The 23,801-nt window shown below is 43.1% G+C and overlaps 2 protein-coding genes across 2 annotated transcripts in view; both read left to right on the forward strand.

Moving 5' to 3' along the window:
- The window catches only part of unc13bb (unc-13 homolog Bb (C. elegans)), a gene marked incomplete at both ends in the record, with an annotated part of 54,658 nt that overhangs the window by 14,368 nt on the left and 16,489 nt on the right, over window positions 1-23,801 (forward strand). The window contains 9 exons of the mRNA XM_079289877.1: window positions 11,919-12,212; window positions 12,332-12,422; window positions 20,597-20,643; window positions 20,867-20,945; window positions 21,756-21,830; window positions 22,428-22,647; window positions 22,749-22,976; window positions 23,109-23,250; window positions 23,458-23,627. Of these exons, the coding sequence (XP_079146003.1) occupies window positions 11,919-12,212; window positions 12,332-12,422; window positions 20,597-20,643; window positions 20,867-20,945; window positions 21,756-21,830; window positions 22,428-22,647; window positions 22,749-22,976; window positions 23,109-23,250; window positions 23,458-23,627 (1,346 nt within the window). The remainder of the gene's footprint in view (window positions 1-11,918; window positions 12,213-12,331; window positions 12,423-20,596; window positions 20,644-20,866; window positions 20,946-21,755; window positions 21,831-22,427; window positions 22,648-22,748; window positions 22,977-23,108; window positions 23,251-23,457; window positions 23,628-23,801) is intronic.
- LOC306792254 (uncharacterized protein) lies at window positions 17,271-20,029 on the forward strand (the record flags this gene model as incomplete). Its single annotated transcript, XM_079289327.1, has 2 exons — window positions 17,271-19,512; window positions 19,980-20,029. The coding sequence occupies 2 exons, from the start codon at window positions 17,271-17,273 to the stop codon at window positions 20,027-20,029; spliced, it is 2,292 nt and encodes a 763-aa protein (XP_079145453.1).

Here is a 23,801-nt window from a genome sequence, read left to right on the forward strand (position 1 = left end):
TTGAAGCGCTGATATGCATGACTGTTGCTGCAGGGATTTACAAAGATCTAAATTCACAGAGGCTCATGCAAACATAGGGACACACAAACACTCACGCACTTCCATACACATTCAGTTTTATTTAGCATTTTACCCAAGCACACAAAAATGTCTATCGTAATTTTTAGGCAGCTTTTCTTTTCTTACTTTTTTGTTGCAATTTTTCCATCTAGCTTTGCTTTCTGATGAAATGACGGTGTCTTAAAACCTCACAAGATTAACAAAAACTGCTACTCTATACATTTGCATGAAGTGTTTCTCACCTTGAATTTAATTTATCGTTCTGCTTCATTTATCATTCAGCGTAACTTTTGTTTGCATCTTTTCTTCTTTGTTTGTTTGCTTCTTCTTTTCTGTCCCTGTATCCTTTCCCACCCTTTTGTTAAATCCATTCTTTAACCTAAATTAGATCATTAAACCAGAAAGGAAGGGTCAGAATTATACCTGTAGATTCCGGCATGGGGGTCGAAGATTGGGAAAAAAAATACATTGGGCATGGCAAGCCCCAGCTGAGTGACTTCCTGGATGATCGGGAAGACAACGTTCTCCTTCGCATGGGGAAACCCTACCCCGAGCCATCACATACCTCTAGTCGTCTGAATTCACAACACAGCGGCTTTCTGGCCCCCACCTACCCTGAAGGCTATGACACTATTGATCGACGGCGGAAGAAAAAGATAAGGGACCCAGGGGGATTGCTCAGTACACAGGCAGACAAAAACAGGGAAGAGGCTTTTCCTTCTGATCTTGCACTGCTCCGTGAGAAGAGAGGGGAGCTGTTTATGCGGCAGGTAGTTGAGATGCAGGAAGAAGAGGAGCGTATTACACCATGCCTGAGGCCACACCAGAATGCGCTTCTCTACAAGACACGGATGTGGGTGAAAAATGAGCTGGACAACACTTTGGGGAATTATGTGGCATACAAAAAAGAGCAAGACGCTAGAATGAGGGTGAGGTTTGACTTTGATTTCGAGAACTCTGAGGATCTACACTACCCCATTGGAGCAGAGGAGGACATTGATGACATTGCTTTTATGGCGGAAGACCTTCACCCAGATAACGCAAGGCATTACAAAGACGGGTATTCTTATTCCTGTCACATAGAAAATTGTCAGGGCCCTCGAGAGAAGAAGTGTGGGAAAGCTAAACTTGGAGGATGGGCTCCAGAGGCAATGCTTTCTCCTGTAGAGGAACCAAGTGATGAATATGTAGACCCAATGGATGAGCTTCAGTGTCTCGTTGAAACAGTTTCTGAATACCTTGCTGAAAAAGAGGAGGAAATTAGCAGGTATGGTTCCCTTCCTAAATCAAGCAAATCAAGGCTATCATCTCTGGGTAGCTATCGAACCGATTCTTTTGGAGAGGACCAAAATAGTTCATCAAAGGATCCTGGAGGAGAGACCCAATCAAACACCCCTTCTGATCAGGGTACATCTGGAGTAAAAAGTGCCATGACCTCATTATTTAGTTCTCTCACTGACAGAGTTGGAGGTGGATCCAAACAGCATGTCCCGTCTCCACAAGCATCCCCTGCACAACCTTCCAACCAATCTGGACTAACAAAACTGTTGTCCTTTATTCCAAAATCAAAAAGCTCAGCTCCTGTAGCTGTTGTATCTCCAGTAGAGAGTTGTCATGACAAATCATCCAGTTATTCGCCGACTCAGCCACCACATGAAGCCAAGACGCAAGGTCAAGAAACTCCAGCAAGGAGTCAGACTCAAACACGTACAACAGAAGAACAGAAGTTTGTAACAAGACCTCAAAGTGCTCCAGGAAACTCGGTGTTTGGGATATTGAATCCTTTAAAGCTTTTTTCAGCAGGGGATCATGAGAACTCAGCTGAACAGGAACCAGAGTCCACATATTCTCAAGGCCATACACAATGGGATGAGGATTATGTTCATCAAGGTAAACAGTCAGTGACGGAAGAGGGAAATACTAAATCAGAAACATTAAGAAGTTCCTCACAAGAGAAATATTTGGAGCAAAGACAAAATACAAATTTGTATGGCAGAGAACATCCGATAATTTACGACAAAGAAAATGTGCCAGCAAGGCCGACTGGCCAAATGCAATCAGCAAACACTGGATTCTTTAGCCCTTTCAAGAAGTCATTCGGTTCATTGATCTCACATGCTGTCCCCATTCCACCTCAGGGAGCTCCACCTGTGGCAGTTTATCCAGTGTTTAGATCTACAGAGAATCTCCAACTAGAGAAACCAGTGGAGGACCCATCATTGAGCAGTAAGCTTAAACTGCCTTTCCTCTCCTCTGAAAATGTCTCCACTCCGCAGCGTCCCAAATCAGAAGGAGGAATGCTCTCTGGTTTTCTAAAGTTTGCATCCAATGAAGATGTTAGTGCCTCCATAAACACACAGAATCCTGTGCAATCATATCAAGATTCAACAACAACAACCACAATCACACCAAATCCTGGTGTGCCCCAGGAAAACACTGAGAAAGGATGGTTTTCCAGTCGATTGAATCCTACCTCCACTCCCTCTGATTCAAACCAGAATTTTACTAGTAATCAGCAATGTCAGAACATTGTGTCATCTGGCTCACATGGACAAAACACATCAATTCAGAAACCAATAGCAGACCCCCATGGAATGCAGCATCAAGCTCCCAGTCAGCCTGAATCACATTTTTTGACAGGTCTTTTCAAAGGGAGCTCGGCTGAGGACATCTCTCCCATGGGCTCTAATCAACCCAAACAAGGACTTATATCTGGACTTCTTAAATTTGGCTCTACCAGTGACCTATCTGGCAATTTGCCACAGCAGGCCTCCCACAACAATCAACCACCCAGGAGCAGTAATTCCTCCCAGTCTCCCAATCAACCTCCCCCACAACAAAGTTATTCTGTTCCACGGATGGGGGGCCTTGTCTCGGGGCTATTGAAGTTTTCATCCACAGAAAATATACCACAAAATGCACAGCCTTCTGAAGCTGAAAAGCAGGGCAGCATCCCTGGAAATTACTCTCGTCAGCAGCAGACTTCAGATGAAACTCAGCAAATGCAATCTCAGCAAAAGGGGTTGTTGTCTGGCTTACTTAAATTTGCATCCTCTGAGAATGTTTCAAGCAGCCAAACAGTTCAGCACCAACAAAGCAGTGCTCAACACAATCAACAGGGTTTCAACCAACAGAATACTCAAGGTCCAAACCAAGGGCCTCATCTTAGGAATAGAGCATCAGGTCAGAAAGTTGTCCAACAGGAGGCAAGTAAACCAGGCTTTACTCGACAACAAACGGTTCCACTCCAGCGAACACCATCTCAACAAAGTGGTCTCTTATCTGGTCTTTTTAAATTTGCTTCAGCAGACAACATAAATGCACAACAGCAGCCACCAGCTCAACAGCACGGAATTATGCCAAGTAGATCCAGGCATGAGCAACCAGGAGCAAGGCATATCCCAATTTCCAACCAAAATCAACTACAAAATATCTCAACACAGAAAATTACTCAAGCAAGTGGTCTACTTTCTGGACTATTTAAACCCTCATCAGAAAATATAGCTCAACAGCCCAACATCATCCATGAGACACAACAACAAATCAAAGTGCCAAGGAGCCAGACCACTGCAACACAGGCAGAGACAGCAAGTCAATCTGGAGTGCTCTCAGGGTTGTTTAACAAGTTAACAAAATCATCTGAAAACGTCTCCTCAACCTGCCAAACAATGACGGGACAATCACTGCATCAGAAACCCAATAATAACGCAGTTACAATTAAGACCCCACTACAAAGACAGTTGCACACTAATGTAACACAACAATCCTCACATGAACATGCAGAGAAAGAGAAGAAGATTCCACGACCTGCCCAACAAGGGTTTTTATCTGGACTGTTCAGCAAAAATGTTACTGAGGACCCTTGTACTCATAAACAAGTAGAAACACCAAGTCAGATTACAGATCAAGCGATACCCTCACATTCAGGCATATTAAAGTGTGGTGCTTCCTCAGACTTTGGAAGGGACAGCTGTCAAAGTGTTGTTCGAGATTCTCTTAATCCAGGACAGAGCAGACATGCTTTTATCAATGCACCTGTCGCCATTGCCACTGAGAGCTTAAGAACATCAGCTACTTTTGCAAGATCTCTTCAGAGTCAGGCGCCATACTCCTCAATTAGCACAGGTAATTTATCTCAGTTATATTATTCTGACTCACTTCAATCAGTTCACCCAATGGCTTATAGTACAGGAAATATTCATTCCATTTTACAAAGCCATACACCTCCCTCAGTAATGGCCGTGCCGCCATACATTTGCAGAAGCACTTCCTCGTTGTTTGGAGCAACAGGGCATAATCTTTACCAAGGTCAGTCGTCCACTTATGGAACAAGTCCCTCTTATGATGAAAACCAGTGGATCCGTGAAAGTGCTCTCTGGCAGAATTTTCAGAACGAGTCACTGAATTATCAATTCCAGGGAGAGGATCAAGTGTATGGACAGAGCTGTGAAGGTGCGTCATTACCGGCATCTGCTATTCCCTGCAGCCCCTCAAATACATATCAGCCATTTAACTCCTCCACACCATGGCAAGATGTCATTTGCCAAGAGCAAATTCAACCATATCAGTTTGAGGGACACATGAATGACGATCAGTATCCCAGGAGGAAATTATGGAACAGCCACGAAGACTTGGGAAATCTCAAATATTCACTTAATAAGGAGGGAGCATTGAACTTAACTAATAAACAAAGTAATGCAAAGTTTGGGATATGGCACTCGTTTAGTGATGACAGCACTTACAGCTTGAATGGGGTTTCATATCACGAAGGTTATTACGAGGAGACTGCACCAAGCTTATCTTTTTCAGCTAACTGGCAATATGGAATGGATAATGCAGTCTTACAAAATGTTCATACTGATGGCATGCTCCATCAGAGTCAGTTTAATTTGAATAGACCAATAGATTCAAACTGTCCCCCAAAAACTGAGATGGAAGACTCCCTGTATCTCGAAGACACTGAATGGTATCTGCAGTGGCTTGCACTTTTGGAGCAAGAAATGTGGTGGCCAGCAGAAGATGGTGACTGTGGCTACTTTGTTTACACAGATCATGAGTACATCTATGTCTTGCTTACAGATGCAGCAGGTGAATATGTGTATGCATGTGCCCCTGAAGGCGAGTCTTGTGGAAATGCACAGACATCAGATGGTTTTCCCAGTGCTTGGCTACACAATGAAATGGTTTCAGTATGTGGCTTTAAAATTCCACTTTACAATGAGGATGAGCTTCTTTGGCTACCTGGTCAAGAGCACAGTGATTCTGAACTTCTAAATGCACCCTTAGATTTGTCTGCAGCCTACAGAAAAGGAAATCAGATCATGAATTTGAATCTTGAGCAGTTCTCTCAAATGTTTGAAAATTCATTTCAGTCACAAGGGAAACAAGGTTTAGATTTCACATCTTACAGATTAAACAAAGTCAGGATTGATCCAGGGCAGCACAGTTACATCTATGAAGACCAATGCACAGATGTTATTGACCTTTCCTGTCATAATATAGACCACATTGGCCCTTATTGGAACAACCAGGAAATGAAGACATTGCTTGCTCAAAAGGTTGCAGTTTCCCTGAACTCTACTCCAACTGCAGATTCTAATCAGCAGCTGCTTCACAACTGTTATCACCCTTCCCAACGGCGACATTCATCCACTGGGGTTACACTGAAGCATGTAGATGATGTATCAGAGAAGGAATGGAGGGACAGAGTGTTTCCAGGAGAGGAACAACCGAATCGTCAAGTCAAAAAGATTTCTTCCCTCATATCTTCTTTCGTGGGCAAAACATCACAGGCAGAGTTCAACAAAACTAGCATATCCTCCTGTGAAAAAGCTCCTGACAAAAATTCAATGAACATTCTTACATCAGGTTTCCAAAGTCTGAAGTCAAAGATAATCAAAGAGGAATCTCCTGCTGGCGTGACTCAGTCAGATTTAATTGTGACACAACAAAAGCAGGGGCCAGCTACCACACAGAGAAGAATTTTACCCACGGTACAAACAACTGCTCAATTGACTCAGCCCTCAATTCAATCACATACAGCTTCACAGAAACCTAGACTTTCACGTCAGACTACCTTGGTACAACAAGCAACCCCTCAAACAGTTACAGTGCCTTCAGCATCAAAAGAGTCTCTTATTAAACCTGGACAACTTGCAGCTGGTAAACCAGTGGATATACCAGTGGATAAACCATCTGAACAACAGCCAGGCTTCATGAACTTTCTGAAATCTGCAGTAGCAATAGAAGAACCTCTGACAGATTCACAGAAATTATCTCAGACATCTTCAAATGAACAGAGCAAAACTGGCAGTACTGTTTCCTTACCAGGCAGTGCTCCCACAAATAAAGAGGCCACAGGAGTGTCGAATATATTTGGATCAATTAGCAGCCTGTTTAGCATGGAGCCCTCTCCATCACAGAAACAGCAAATGAAACCTAGTTTTACAGAGGGCTCACTGACATCAGCATCTAGACCCAAGGGTATACAGAGACAACGAACAATGGACCAAAGTGGTACATCTCCGCCCGTGCAGAGCCAACCCCCAAACGAAAGTCTATCCCAATCATTTCCCCCCAGTTCTTCCACAGGCCATGCTACAACCCGATCACAAACTATGCCACTGACTGAACAGACAAAACAAGAAGGAGGAACTAAACCATCTGGTGGACTGTTTGGATTTTCAATTGGAGACATGCTTGCTGGATCAACAGCTGCTCAATCTGGACCCATCCCTCAATTGCCTGCATCAGCTACAGCTCCACAAGAAGAATCACTTGGTAAAAGTATATTATCAATTTTTAGTGGGCCAAATCCTACACAGGCTGCACCTAAAACTGGGCCCTTGCCTCAAGTACATCCACCAAGTGCAGCTCCACAACCACCTCAACAGGAATCACTCGGTAAAAGTTTATTATCTATGTTTGGAGGATCAAGTCCTCCTCATCCTCCCCCTCAAACCAAGTCTGCTGCTGATGTACCACAACAGGGAACTGCTCCTCTAAAAGACCCCCCAAATACTGGATTCCTTTCGATGTTTGGTGGTCCCAGCAACCAACAGCAAGCCCAAACAGGATCTCTTCTAGACGGTATTATGCCTGGGTCATCAGGTTCAACTGAAAGCCCAATTAAGGGACTGTTTTCAATGTTTAGTGATCCCAGTCCTCCACAACCTCAGCCACCAACATCATTAAATCAACAAAGAGGACCCAATTCACAAACTCAACTACAAGGGGAACCTCAGACACAATCTAAGCCACAAGGGCAGCCAGCCACCTCTGTTCTTGGGGGAATATTGGGTGGTTTGTCTACCTCTAGTGAAAGTCCAAGAAAAACTTTGTTTTCTATGTTTAGTGGCCCCAGTACTCTACAAACACCAGGAGCTGGTGGAAGAGCAAATCGGTCTACTTCCCCAGTAACTGCAGCACCCAAAGAACCTGCAAAGAGTATACTCTCTGTATGGAATGATGTTGTGTCACCTCCACAACAAACTCCTAATTCATCAACTGCTGTTGTTACTGATACTAAAGAGCCACTATCAGCACAAGGTTCTTCCCAAATGTCCTCCGTTTCCAGTAGCCATACCCCAGTGGCAGCAGCTGCCCATGAAATATCGAGTGAAGTGAATGTTAGCTTATCCACTGGGACTACTGTAGATACTAAACAGGATGCCAAAATTAAAGGCACTGATACTGTATCTATGGAGCCAAATTCTGAATGTGTTACTATGAAAAAGAAAACTGGCACAGAAGGTGCACCCCAAGACCCTGTTCCCTCTAAAGAACCACCAGCTTCTGGCCTTCTGTCTATGATCAGTGGATCAGGCCCACAGGCTCTATCCTCGCAGACAGCATTTGTTTCAGACAGTTCAGGAAAAGGTTTGCTTTCATTATTTTCTGGGCCCAGCATGGAACCTAGTGCTAGCCACATAGGTCCATCACCTACAGGGTCTGAGCCTGTATCATCAGGCCCCAAGGACCCACCAGCCACAGGTTTGTTCTCTCTGTTCGGAGGTTCTGGTCCTCTGACCTCTTCGCAATCTGGAAGTTCTCTATTAGGGGCAGTGTTTGGAGGCTCTTCACCCCAAACACCAGCTTCTCAAACAGGTGGGTCATTACTAGGTGGTTTATTTGGAGGGTCTGCTCCTCAGGCTGGTCCCACTAAGCTTGGAGTATCTGCTCCTCCGACAGCAGGTCCTCAAGCAGGGGCATCCTTACTTGGAGGCTTATTTGGTGGATCTGCTCCCCAGGCTGCTGGATCACAGACAGCAGGGTCTATTTTGAGTGGGATTTTTGGAGGATCAGCAGCTTCAACAACAGCACCTCAGACTAGTGGGTCCTTTGGTGGATTGTTTGGAAGGGCTGATAACCAAACTTCAGCACCCTCAAAAAGTAGCTCTATATTGGGAGGTATTTTAGGAGGATCATCTTCTCAAACAGCTACAGCGCAGACTGGTACATCTCTTCTGGGTGGCATTTTACCTGGAGCTTCAGCTCCTCATGAGATACCTGATATAAGTTTGCCTTCTATGCTTGGAGGATCTGTTCCACCCGCAACACCCACTACAGCAGCCGCACCAAAACCCAGCGATGACAAGAAAACTACTCAAGCGCTAGCTGGTCCTGAAATGTCTGTAATTGATACAGCTACCAAAAGCAAAGAGCAGGCAGAAACACTACAGCCACCTGACAATACAGTCCAGTGTCTTGAAGCAAGCTTATCCAAAACTGATGGCAATTACACAGAAGAAGTTCATTGTCGAGATGCTGACAAGCCAACTACCTTAGCTAATGATATTCAGTTTAAAGAATCTGAAATCTGTGCACAAGCAAAACAACTTGAAGGACCAGAGCTTGTGAGTGGCCAGTTAAGTCAAGATAAAATAACTCCTACAGTAGATGAGGGAACATCAGCCACTCAATCAAGTACTGTTGTACAGGGACAACAAAAGCCTCCAGAGCCAGACAAATCTGTTGGCGACTCAGCAGCAGAGACAGTTACAGGCTTTATGGCATCCCTTTTCAAACCAACAGTTGTTCCTACTGAAGGTCCTCAGCAACAGCAGAATAACTCGCTTTTTGGACTGGGAGGAATTGCACCCCAAGCTGCTACTGGTCAGAGTGGAGCATCCCTATTAGGAGGTATTTTTGGAGGGTCCAACACTGAGACAGGAACTCCTCAGACCGGGGGATCATTATTGGGAGGTTTATTCAAGGGGTCTGGTCCTCAGTCTGGTACTCAAACCACCGCCCCTACAACTGGAGGGTCATTACTAGGCGGGATGTTTGGAGGAGGATCCCCTGCAAAGTCTGTAGGTCCCCAGACTGGTGGATCGTTACTGGGTGGGATATTTGGAGGATCTGCGGCAGCGGCACAGCCTGGCGGTTCTTTACTTGGAGGAATGTTTGGAGGAGTCACTGCTCAGACTGCAGGATCACAGACTGGAGCATCAATACTTGGGGGCATAGGTGGATCTTTGTTTGGGGGTATGGGACAAACACCTAAGCCATCTGAACAAATGCCTGCTGAGCCCAAGCAAATGCCCGACACTACACCACAGTCACAGATTAAGAATGAAAGTGTGCCACCAAAAGGGGCACCATGTGGCACTAGCGCAAATAAAATAGTGGACTCAACCTTACCAGATAATGATCAATTAAAATGTAGCAGCCTAACAAGTTCTGGTGCTGTGGCATCTGAGGCAGTTATTTCAGAAACTTCTGCTGTAACAAATGCTTCAAGAAGCACTACATGTGACCTTACCCATCAAGTAGAAAATACTAAAGGAGAGATGGAGGCAGAGATAATACATGAGAATCCCATGGTCATTAAAGGAGATCGTGATAGTAAGGAAAATGACACATCAGCACCACCTGATACCAAGGAAGCAGATATTAATAAAGCATCTCCAGTTAATCAATTGCCCAACAATGCAGAGCCACCTCAAGCTAAGTCTCTGTTTAGTTTTATGTCGACACAGAGTGATGCAGGAAAATCTCTTGGATCCCTATTTTCACCAACAATGTCATCAGGTGCCCCATCAATGCCTCAAACAGAAGGAGTGAGTGGTTTGTTTTCAGGATTTAAAATCCTTTCTGGAGGCCTATTTCAAGAGGAAAAACCTGTTGCAGGAAAACGAGAGCCACCCACCACTTCATTATTTGGGACAAAAATAAGTTTTCCTTGGCAGACGGAGCCCCCCAAGCCACAGGCTGTCCCAGTTGTAACATCTCAACCTAAAACTAACAAGCCAACGAGTGGTCAAACACATACTGTACAAAAGGTTGCAACGTCCGATGCCCAAAAAACTGAATCGGTAGGTTCCACTGATGATATAGCAAACCCCCAGATTTGCGTCTCAATTCCTGAAGTAGATCCTTCAGCATCCCTCACCCCAAAGGAGAAGGAAGGGCTTGTAGAAACATACCCCTCTCCAGGTCCTACCTCAGGAATGCAGCTGGACAACCAGTCCAGGAAGGATCTATTGAATGCAAAAAGGCTAGTAGAAGCATAATAAATGGCATTCCCCCTCACCATTTATGATGCATTTATATTTTGGAAAAAAATGTATTTTCCTGTTCAGCTGTGCAATCCATCCTCACTAGACTACTAGATTTAATATTTAGCTCGAGCTAATGGCTATCTGTGTGTGTTGCGGACAATCTATAGAACTGTGTGTGTGTGTGTGTGTGTGTGTGTGTGTGTGTGTGTGTGTGTGTGTGTGTGTGTGTGTGTGTGTGTAGCATCTACATCATTTTACATGTCATTTCCAAACAGAATTCCAAAACAAAATTGACATATTTATATATTCATGGACAATTCACAAGTGAATTCATTAATGATAGTTCATTAGTTTATTAAAGAGAGGCAATTTCTTGTGCTTCCCCTTTTTATACAGATTTATTTGTTCGCCTGAACCTCTATACTTAATGATGTTCATTTTGCTTGTAGTCCTCATTTGTTCTGCTCTTACGAATCATTTAGTAATATCCTCCGTAAATACAAATGTCTCAGCGGATATTTACCTCTTTAGTTTGTTGGGACACATATTTGTACCCTCAAATATAAGCATGAATGCCTGCAACATTATAAATGATGTAAATTTTGTTTGAGCAAGGAATTCTGATTTGTGTTGTTTTATTGTATGTTGTCACAGCTATTTTACAGTTACCTTTTAACATATTTAGCTCATCTGCATTCTGCTCCTAAAAATGAAAGCAGTTATGAAATGACACCATAAAATGTAGAATTTCAAACACTCCATATCCATCTGCTCTTCAACCCCTTGTCTCTATAAGCTTACTTACCATCATACACCGTTTTTATGTATTTCCTCTTGTGGACCGGTGAAAGTAAAACATTGACAATAAAATATGCAGGTGTATGTGTGTGCAGAAATATACTCTTTTTAGTAATGACTAGCAGGAACACACCACAAAATGGAGCATACTTGTATTTGTGCCATTTCTATTTGAAAATGCAACTTCAATTTAGGAAAAGCATATGCGGAGTATAATGCACATTTTATTATTTTCCAACATGCAACAGTCTCCCTGCGAGATTGGGTATCTTTTTAGGGCATGATGTGGTGTGTATAGATTGTCTGCAGATTGGAGGGGCTTATTATAGCCTCAAAAACTAAAAGCATAATTATTGTGTTCATTGTTTTGTATTATATAGCATTGAAAAACTAGAAATTAATAGTCTCTAGCTTTTTATGTAACCATCCCCACTTATCTGTCCTTGGCTAAAGTAAAAATATAAACGACAAAATTATTTACAAATCATCTTTCACCCATGTTTTAATTGAAACAATCTGACATTGAATATTTTCCTCACTCCTCTCTCACCATTGTAGTCCAGTGGAAAGTAGTCGCTTTGGGTCATCAGGAAATCTGAGCCAGACCAGCTCCCAGCTTAGTGAGACTGGCCAGGAGAGCACTGGAGGGTCCGAACTGGAGGAGTCCTTCCACGCCTACCACAGTACCAGCTTTCATCCCTCCACCAATGGGCAACCACGAACCAATGGACATCCTCCCGCCAATGGACACTCTACTGTCGGTGAGCAGCAGAAACATGGGCTGTCCCCTGAAGTAGGAGGGGGCGTGAGAAAGGACACTCCATTAGAGCGAGGTTCCTCTAAACTCCAAAGGTGCGTTCTATGCACAGAATTCAACTCGGTTATATATGTCCTATAACGAAGATGCATTGCAACTGAGAAATTGTCTCCATCTCTTTCTGCGACCCTATTCTTAAATCCATGTAACCCAGGTTCCATGATGATGGGCCGCCTTTACCCTTTTCCCCATCCAGAGTTTGTTGGTTGAAGGCCATCAATAAAGTCAGGGTTCAGCTCCGGGAGGTAGGCAGCCCTTCACTTCAGTTCCTCCCCCAATATCTGATCTGTCATCACCTCCTGAAGTCTGACGTTCTTACCCTCTTTTATTTCAATTTCCTACCCTACCACACACACACGCAATTCTTTGTAAGTGGTTGAGTTTTACCTTGTTGGTTGTTTAAGACAATGCACACAGGCAAACCTTTGATAGCCTCTGGGCAGCAACAGTGGAACTACTTGGGATTCAGCACCTCAGAGGCACCCCACAAACTATTTTCAAGATGAGTGTATTTCATTTAGTTTCACCCAACCAAATTTAATTACAAGAGACTTGTCATAAACTCGCTCTTCTGTGCCACAGCTGCTCAGCAGACATGTGCTCCTCTGTTAGAGAGGTGAGATAGTAGTGTGCGGCTGTCCCTAATGTTATTTGTTACTGAATAACAAGCATGTTCCGAAAGGTGTGGTGTGCTTAATTCATGTTGGTAATTCCAAGGGGTAAAGGTTAAAAAACAAATATCTGAATCCTAAAATTGAACCAAATACCTATCCAACAAACCGAATAACCAAATAGTCGAATATTCGGGTCCAGCCCTATGATACTGTCCAGTTTTTTAAGTAACTGACACTGTGAGGCTAAAGTATAGTATCCCTCTGTTGACTTGAGTCCATCACAGGATGCCTCACGGGCCTATAGTTTGCCTTAATAGATGGTTCACTCATGGCAGTACTCGTGTTCTACTGTGAATGGTGACTCAGTGGTTGTCACTGAGTAATGTATCAGAATTGGTTAAAACAGTGGGTTTTTTTAGGGAAATTCTTGATGAACCAAACGCGGTGGTCCAGGGACAACAAGCTTGTATTATCAGACAAAGGTATTGACTCCCATCAGTGATGGATGATACTTTGAACCCATTTGGAGCCCTTCCTTTATCTAAAAAATACACTTGTACCTATAGGAAATCATATGTCATTGTGTTGATCTCCATCACGTCATATTTGGCTTTTGGTGTCAGAATCAAATGCCACGTAGCCTCATATTAAACCAATACCAATCTGGAGAATGTGTATTCAGCGCATGTAAACTGATGTTAAATCTAGTCCTGCATCTAATCGGGAATCTTTACAGGGTGGTCATAATAGAAACATGGGAATCTCTCAGCTCTAACTGGGATCCATCCCCTTGATTAAGCTTTTTATGGCACAGCAGTAAAGAAGTATATAGAACCTCAATTGGCTCCATTTTAATGATTGGTTTGCACAGACACATGTACTGAAAGTGATGGCTGATCGAAGACATGAGTATAAGTAGAATAGAATAAGAAGAAGAATTTATACTGTCTTGATCCCTTTAAGGAGGAAATGTTTCTCTGCATTTCACCCATCCCTGTATATAGGGAGCAGTGGGCTGCCAATGACAGGCGCCCGGGGAAAAAAAAACTTAAAAAAAAAGTAGAAAGCAAGGTGAAAGCTGTGTAAGTGCCATTTATTACAGGACAAAGGGGAACGACTGTAATGAATTCAATAACAGTCACCAGCATAATGAGACACTGTAAATCAACCTTGCATGCATGTTTAAATCCAGATAATAGAATGAGATGAGATAGCCTCAGGTACGGCATTTTGGTTGTCGCCATCTTGGTTTTTTTGCAACCAGAAGTGACATGACGTACAACCAAACGCTGAAAAATACCCGTTTTGGCAACCAAAATGTTACAATTAACTCGCATGAACTAAAAAACACACGATGAAAGGGTTAAAGTTCGAAGACGGACACACGGACAGCTTCCAGACCGGACAACGGCATGGTAGCCAACCCGTCAATCACCAGGTTGCCCCGCCCTAAAGCATGGTCTATTTGACTCTAAATGGATCATAATTTACTAAATGAACATCATGCTGTATTGAAGAAGACTTGAAACTAGCGATTGATACCAAAAGCTCATGATTACAATGTTTACTGAGGTAAAGAGTGCAAGTTTAAGGCACTTACACATTGGCTTTTAAAATAGAAATTCCGTCCTCTTATCAATTTTCCATTTACAAGCTAAAGGTAAGCAAGGAAATCAGTAAGTGCGGGTAAACCAGTGGTGCTGATATATTGATCAGGGGTTGTTTTCACTTTTTTTATGAATAGAAAAGAGAATAATCCAGAATATCAGCAGCCGGCAGATGTGAAAACACAGAAAATTAGTAAATGTGACTGAGAGCTGGCAGTTTCACAGCCTCAGAGCAGCTTTGTGCTGGAATTCATTGCCAGAGGAGAGAAGGAGAGAGCAGAGAGAGAATGCGAGAGGGTGAGAGCTGGGAGGGGGAGTAGGGATGGCTACTTAACCGAGAGTAAACTGCTGTGTGATCGTGGTCTGCTACTGTCACACTTGCAGTTCCAGGGGCAGAAATGAGTGCATCTCTGTCAATTGGAGAACATCTGCTGGTAGTGATTGAGGCAGAGCACCACTTTTGATACTACGCCCGGGGATACATTTTGAAGATAAACAGGGAAGTTGCTATTACTGATCTGCCGAGCGACCCTGATCTTGCAAGATGACATCTACAGGTTGTTCTTGATTGTCATTTTTTCCCCCAATAAGGTAAGGCTTACACTTCAATACATATTATTTAATCGTTTTCATCACTTAGTGTCAAGTTTGTGTAGACTTTGATCAAACAAAAAGCAGAAATGCATGTTAAACTGAGCAAATTTTGTGTTTGGCTATTGTACATAGAAAATATCTTATGTGGTAACAGAATTTTTGTTTGCTAATCGACTTAACAACCTCAAAAGAAAGATGTCCTCTGTCACAGACTATTTGGTAAGGAGAGAAAATAGACTATTACGATGACTGTCCTGAGAAAATGAGCCTGACCCCAACACCCCTTCTATGTTTCTTTACCCTGGACAGCCAGCTAATTAATCACCAACTATCTGTGTGCACCCATCACCGATCACGGCTGTCTGTAAAAAGAGCCAGTGGCCCTCAGAAGTGACGCTAAATGTTTTTTATTGTACTTGGTAGGAAATGTGTTAATACGGTCCAGATATTCCTGTTCATATTTGTTAATCAGAAATGAAAGAACATTTATACATATCTTAACCTCAGATCGTCTGCTTTCCTTTTAGCTGATGCGCTCATCACCTTGATTTCAATTCAGTAGCGATAGGAAATGACTTTTTTTGCCAGCGAAACTCTTATCAGGCTCAAGTGCTTATTGGAGTCCTCCAGTATAGGGCAGGTTAATTGAGTGTATATCATAATGTAAATGTATATCATCATGTTGTAGAATAAATGTACAAATATTTGCAGTGAGTTTGTTAATTTCAACAGAAATCAGATTGCATCCTTCATAATCCTTAATATGAGGCAGTTGATAACATGATTGTGTGTGTTTTGCTTAAGGCTGTAGTTAAAGCCTTTAAGTCTGAACGTTTGTAGGAGACCTCGCTAAGGTTGTAGCCCCATTTTTAGTAACGGAGAAAAAAGCATCTAAAGAAACAAAAAAGAGATTACGAGTTAACTTTTGATATTTAAAGTCCAGGTAATTTAGATATTATATACTATATTTATATACTTGACAATTATTATTATTATTAGTATTTTTGGTCGTTCAAATTTGGCTAGATGGTGAATACATTTTTCTGTGGTATGACAAACACATTTATTTTTTGCTTTTCCCAGATTGTAATATTCTTGGCATTTTGAACGGCGAGTTTAAGTGTCAAGAAACTCCAAGTGCTTCATAATCACCAGTTCTAACCAATCCTACTGTGTCCAGTTTAAAGCAGCAGTGATCCTACATCTCTCTGATCTTTAGGGGCGATCAGCACCATTACAATGAAAAGATTCTCCAAATTCCTGATCTGATTTTCAAAAATGGCGATGCTCAATGGACAAAGTTGATATCACTGAGCTGTGCCAAATATATACTCTGACTAAATGGAAGGAGCACGTACGACATATCCATATAATTGCTAAACTTAAAGACTATTTTATGTTTCAGATGCATGAATTAATTTTGATGCACATTTATACAACATATATTCCTGCAATGTTCCTGTAATGCCATCAGATACATCTAAGTTGTATTTTGTGGGTATTCAATAATCCATTTAGTGTTTACACTGTAGGCAATGGCTCAGAGCTACAGTGTCAAGCCATGCAGCTGGTATGGGTGTGAAAGAATGACATGGCCTGAGAGGAAAGAATTGATCTATCATCTAATTACCAAGCTGCCTTTCCAGAGCATCCTAATTACAGAGATGTAAGCAGCTGCATGGTGTTGCTACTCTGACTGAGCGGTCAGTTATAGACATTGTCTTTCCTACTTCTATACTGTACTGAGTAGTGTAGACTCTCAATGTGACCTCAAATATCAGCAAATGCATTTATAGCCATTATTTGGCCAATGTAGCATTATTTGCTACTTAGTAATCAGTGTGTCAAATGTTAGAATTGTTTTTTCTTTCACAACTGTCTGGTCTGTTTGTCATAGTAATAGGATTTTTGTAAATTCAAAAGAAATGAGAAATATGAATTTGATAAACGAGAAAATGCATTTCTCTTTATAAGTAGCACAGAAAACATTTTCTTCATTTTGCAGTTGAACACTTAAGTTTGATTGCTATTTCATGGCAGAGTAATGGCTTAGCAGAACCAACCAAATGAGATTACAATAGTAACACACAACAAGCGTAGATCAGTTTCCACTGCTTTTTCAACCAAATAACTGTTTGTTTTTTTCAGTACAGGTACTCAGTCATTTAAAGTTTAAAATATTGGCTTATGCTATGCCATACACCACCCTGAGGAGGAGTCACTGAGGCAGCGATTTGTCCATGTGCGGGGACAGCTGACAGAGTGCCACTTCTCAGGGATGCTCCCCAGAGGACACCTCAGTGGACAGGATGAACCCTACAAATCAGAGCTACTCCCACTGTCGCCCAAGAGGCGAGACCTGCAGGAGAAGAGCCCCAAAGTGGGGCGAAGCCTGCACAGAAAGCTGCAGAAGTGCCTTCAGGGACCAGAGGACAACTCCCTTCATGATCTGTCGTCAGTGGAAACTGTCTGCACCAAAGCTGACCACAGCAGTTCGGCTTACCAGGATGGCATTGGGGTTGTGGAGGATACTCTACCCAGGCTTATTGAAAAGATCAGAAACATAGAAGAGAAAAAGGAGAGGGAAAATGCGGAGGCAGAGGAAGGCTCTAGAAACACTGTGGATCATATTCTTAAAGAGTTGAAAGGTATCAACAAGATCCAGGAGGAAATTTCTGACCTGAGGCAGTATCTAACATCTGTGCGAGGCTCAGTGGATGAAGTATCTTGTTGTGTCGATGCGGTGCTCAGTGAGCTCTACTCTGGGGCTTCAGCTGCACCTCATCCTAGTCCTAAAACACCACACATCAGGCGAGGAAGCCTGGGGAGACAGAACGCCATCACATCTCTTCAAGGGAGAGACACCAGTCCAATGTTGGATCGCAACGATTGTGGAAAAAATTCAGGACATTTGCCATCTCACAGATCACCTAAACAGTGGTACGTTGACAGAGTCACCCTCCAATCAGACCAGCAAACCGACCAACAGAACTCAAAGCAGAGTTCAAACATGCGCATGCTAGGCCCTACAAAACCTGACCCTTGCTACTTGGAGCTTCATCGTGGCCATGACTACCAAAGCGACTGCTCTTTGTCATCGTGCCACAGTTCTAATTGTCAAGGAGCAAGCCTACTCTCTGGTGACACAGAATATGACAGGTGGCCTTCCAGTGATATGCAGCACAGCGTTAGTGGGGAAGGAGGTTGGAGTGAGGAGGATATCTGCTCTTCTGCGAACAGTGGAGAAGAGCTAGAGAATTGTCGCGGTGTTTGGAACAGGTGCACCACAGAGGAGACACAAAGCAGCACCCCGGGTCATTCTTCACACACCAGCTCTGAGCATCTCTCATTGCTGTTTGGACACCATTACAACTCTCCTTCGAGTTCTTCCAGTATGCTTGACTGGAGGCCCCCCAGACTACCAACTGAAGAAGAAAACCTGGAGTGTGACTGTTCTGCAAACTGCCCATACTCCCGTAGTTCTGGTTACCACACCATGGATGCCTGTGCAAATGAACTGCATAATGAGCCCTCCAGGAGTGTGAGTTGCTCCACTGTGCTGTTAACGGACTGTGATGATGGTTACCTGGAGCCACATTCACTGTGCAATGACTGTCCATCGTCGGGTGACACTCTTGATCTGGGGTCTGCTGACAGTTTGGACAGGGAGTGGACTGATCACAGCCTCTCCAGGGATGAAGCAGAAGAATCTTTGTCACTAGAGTCTTCTGAAATAGATCCTGATAGTGCGGCCAGGACCCCCAACGTAGGTTTTGACGTAACAACTTTTAGCAAGGCTGTACTCACTTTCAGGTCAGCTTTGAAAGGTGCTTTGAAAAAGTTGGAAGGATCCAACCCTGAAAGTGTTAAAGATGATGGTGGATCAGAAGCACCTCCATCCCCGGTCGGAGAACCCAGTGAGCCCAAGGAGGAGCAGGGCGTTTCAGATAATACAGAGGGAGATGTCAGACTGACAGAGAATCCCACTCAATTTGGCTCTCCAAAGAAGCAGAGTGAGGCTTCGGTCTCCGTGGATTGTGATGAGACACATGAGGACAAGTCATGCTCCCTTCAAGCACCCCCCCATGAAGCAATCCACTCTCCCTGCACCCTGACTGAATCTCACTCTGTAGAGATTTCCCAGGACGAAGGAGAATGTCCAATATATGGGGAACTGTCCACCATTGACTTAACACCAGCAAGGCAGGGCGAGAGTCCGCTGGGCTCAGGGCTCAGTACAGATGAGGTGCGGTTAAGTCCAATTATTGAAAACCACGTTCTTGACGAGGAAAATCAAGGAAAGTCTACGGATGCTAGTCATAAAGAGCGTATAGCTAATTTCCAGCGCATTCTGAGGGAAAAGCGGCAAACCCGTCATAGACTATCCAAATCTGCTCAGGGCTCTCAGGGGTCCCATGGCTCTCAGGGGTCCCATGGCTCTCAGGGGTCCCATTGCTCTCAGGGGTCCCATGGCTCTCAAGGGTCTCAGGGATCGCAATCTCAAGACGAGTTTAACCCAGGTATATTCCATACTTCAATCGCTGGCAAGCCCAGTAATAACAGCAAAAACATACATCTTAAAGCATGTACATTTTGCGATGAAATTTGCATATATAGCATTGATATTAAATATTATATCATTATAAATGTATCTGTTATCAACATTCGTACTTTCTAATCCTACTGTCTTTTTTTTTTTTTTTTTTCTTTTTTTTGCAGAATGTGGGGGAGAAGATAATCAGGTTACTCATATAACATTGGCTATTTAAGTTGCTGTTGTTTGGCTGTTGATTTTGGTCATTGTGGGGAAATTGTTTATTTCATTTTTTTCCATTGCTTGTCTTTGTCAAAGGGAGTGCTTGTGTGCGCTCCAAAGCACAATGCACAACATGCAAATGATACAAGTTACCTTAGGGTTGATTCTGGAAAGGATATTTGTCCCATCACTTTAGTTTTTCTGTTTATTATGGTTTCATTCATGTTGTAGCTTTAGAGTACAAATCCCCAGTTCTGTTTCTGGTGCTGGCGTTAGCGTAGCTGCTTCCCCAGAAGTTTATCAGAAACTGTCTTTGAGAGTTAACCCCAACGGGATCTCCACAGATATACAGACACAGATAAAAGACTTTTCCATTGAGGGAAAAGTAAATTAATTTATGTACATGTTTAGCCCCCCCCCCCCCCCCCCCCCCCTCCAGTCGTAATGTTGGTGGTTTTACGAAATCCTTAGTGATTTATCTGCTTCTATCTGGGATGTCTGTTAAAGCAGTCCATGGGCAAACCGATTTTACTGAGGGTTACTTAACCCTAACCCTGTAAAATTGAACTAATTATGTTGTATTTTGTCTACATAATGTTGGTCCACCATTATATTTTACATAACATCTTTTACAATTAAAGAGTTCAGCCACGTTTCTTTGATCTTGTGTTCAAAAGGCATCATCACTTTTTCTTTTGACTTTGCATGTTCTGTAACAAGAAGGTCAAACTCAGCCAAATACAACTTTCCATTATTCCAACTTCCCTCTTCTCATGCTCTACTGTGCAATATGATGCAAACGCCTTTTTTGGTCGTCAGCCTAAATTCTCACATTTGAATTCTTGTAGGTCCGAGATGAAGAACCCAATGCCAGACAAGCCTGGGTCAAACCAGGGTAAGTCATGTATACAATACTATATATCATTTGGTTTGCTTAACGATTATCATAAGTATTATTTTTGGGAAAATTCCGTCAGTAATAAGTAGCACAAAATTCATTTTTTATATTATAGTGACTATAATCATTTGACCATTGTGATCACAGTGGAAATGTCCTGCTGTGCTGTTGTATGTGGGAACCTTTTATTCACTGTTGTTCTATCATTGTCGGTGCATAGTGGTGGATCTGGTCTGTATGGGATTGACAGCATGCCAGACCTGCATAAAAAGAAGCCCATTCCCTTCGTCAGCGACGTGGTCAGTACTAACTTGTCATTCGTTATTAATACCGCACGTCATATGTCATCTTGTTTGTTTTTGTTCTTTGTTTGTTGAGTACACGTCTTTCTATTTGTGCGACCGCCACAGAAGTCGCAGTTCTCATTTTGAAGACAAATATGAAATCAGCCTGCTAATTTCTCTCTCCCTCCTCTCTTAAACCCAAAACTATTTCCCCACAACTCTCTTGAATGCATTCACTCTCCTTGGTCAGGCTATGGTAAGTTAATAGAACCCAGTTGCCACTCCCTTTTCTCCTGAAGCTGAAAATATCAAGTAGGACAAATAAAACAGTACTTGCCTTGAACACGTATGTCTACAGCATGTTGATCTCTTTGATCGCAAACCTCTTGTTTAATACAAATGAAAGCATTTGCATGCATCTTTGTCACGGGTAGCTTTTTCTTCCTAGTTGATATTATCATTGCAAAATGTCATCAACAAATCATTCCCCCACCTTTTGGTTTGTATTAACACTTAACATGAAAATGTGTGGCTGATGGTCCTGGTGTTGTTTGATACAAGCAAACATTTTAGTAATCTCTTCACTAGTCTTAAAACTAACTAGCACTAATACTACTCACATGGGTCTTCTGATCATCTGGTAAGAATTCCATCAGTGGGACAAAATAATAACCCTACTCACCACCCTTACAACTACCCTCACCACCTTTTTAACCGTACTGACCTTCATTGTTGTCATATTTTGAGCTGTGCTTGGTTGTGGGTTGTGTATGCGTTTGATGAATACTAACTTTGCTGAAATTTCCCGTGTCACGCGTTGTTTAGTCTCTCGTCCAAGCCAGGAAGGCGGGGATCGCATCTGCCATGGCCGCGCGGTCCTCAATCAAGGATGAGGAGCTGGTGAGTGTAATTACGCATTACACTTTTAGTTCCACCCAAAAAAAAAAATTGTATGATTCAGGGCTCTTATGTTCTTCTAATTCCATGCAGTTAAGGGTGCTATCACAGCTGTAGTTGGGTTCATTTGGTCCACACCTAAGGTGAAAATGATACATTGTTGCATTTTGATTCTGGTGGCACAATGCGTATTACTATGGGATAGCTGTCACATGCTCAATTCAATTGTTCAATAGAGTTAATGAACTGGCTAAATACACAGATTCGGATACAAGCGCAGCAGTTTTAATCACGGAAAATACGTGCATGTGTTGATTTGCATGAATAGGTTATATGCATAGTCTTAAATACAGATCAATAAGGATGATTCCTGAACAGGATTCCTGATCAGCAAATGGATTTACTAGTTGTTTAGCTTTTGAAATCAATACTCTACGATGAAATCCTGTGGTTGATCAGTTTGCTTTCACACCACAAAAGAACCGCACCAGAGTCCGCTTGGAAGCCTTTTCAAACGAACCGTACTTAGCAGGGGCAACCGGACCAGAGTTTATATTTAGATGTGAAAACTCCCGAAAAGAAAGTGCTCCCCTTCTGTAGAAAAACCACGTGTACAAGAAGACCCTGCAGGCTCTCATCTACCCCATATCCTGCACTACGCCACATAACTTCGAGGTGTGGACCGCCACGACGCCCACATACTGCTACGAGTGCGAGGGGCTGCTGTGGGGAATAGCCCGCCAAGGCATGCGTTGCTCCGAGTGCGGGGTCAAGTGCCACGAGAAGTGCCAAGAGCTGCTGAACGCCGACTGCCTACAGCGTGAGTACTAACCAGAAAACAATTAAACGTCACATGCGCCACTACAAGTAGTAGTTGTGAATGGATTTGAATCTGTATATGTTTTTTTGCTAAATGCATAGGTGCTGCGGAGAAGAGCTCTAAGCATGGAGCTGAAGACCGAACTCAGAATATCATCATGGCCATGAAGGACAGGATGAAGATCAGGGAAAGGAACAAGCCGGAAATCTTTGAGCTCATCAGGGAGGTGTTCATCATCAGCAAAGCCATCCACGCGCAGCAGATGAAGACCATCAAGCAGAGCGTTCTAGACGGCACTTCAAAGTGGTCAGCCAAGATCACCATCACAGGTGAGATTCGATGAAATTCACCACAACTTTGAAAGTGAAATCCTCAGCATGAATCTCAGCAGCAGTCACATGTGCTTCTTGTTAACACCAGCGGTTGTTCCTCACGTCTTTGTTCCTCTGTCGTCGCGCTAGTCGTTTGCGCCCAAGGACTTCAGGCAAAGGACAAGACAGGATCCAGCGATCCATACGTCACCGTTCAGGTGGGCAAGACCAAGAAGAGAACCAAGACCATTTATGGCAACCTCAATCCTGTCTGGGAGGAGAAGTTCCACTTGTAAGTCACATTTCTACACACATTGTACAACACTTTCCTGTCCAAGTGACTTTCTAATGGTGCGAGTGCTATACAGGTCAAAGTCTCAAGTTTGAACTCTGAAAAAAGTTGATGCTTGCTCTTCATCAACACTAGAGCAACTCTATTGTTTTCTATGAAATTGTACCCTATTCTTTCGTTTATATATGTGTTTATCTTTTCCGCTAGCGAGTGCCACAATTCCTCGGACCGAATTAAAGTGCGTGTGTGGGACGAGGACGATGACATCAAGTCGAGGGTGAAGCAGCGTCTGAAGAGGGAGTCCGATGATTTCCTGGGCCAGAGCATTATCGAAGTGCGAACGCTGAGCGGAGAAATGGACGTCTGGTACAACCTGGGTCAGTACGCTGTCAAGTCATGGACTCACAGTAGGACGTATACTGTTGGGACAACCAAACACTTGATAGAACGAGGCGATAACGCCATCACAAACCTAGAAACGCACTCGGAGCAGTGGAAGTAGAATAACGTTTTTGGCCGGTACTACAATCCCAACCGTCATCGCTTCATAT

The sequence above is a fragment of the Melanostigma gelatinosum genome, assembly GCF_949748355.1.
Source record: "Melanostigma gelatinosum genome assembly, chromosome: 18".
NCBI lineage: Eukaryota > Metazoa > Chordata > Actinopteri > Perciformes > Zoarcidae > Melanostigma > Melanostigma gelatinosum.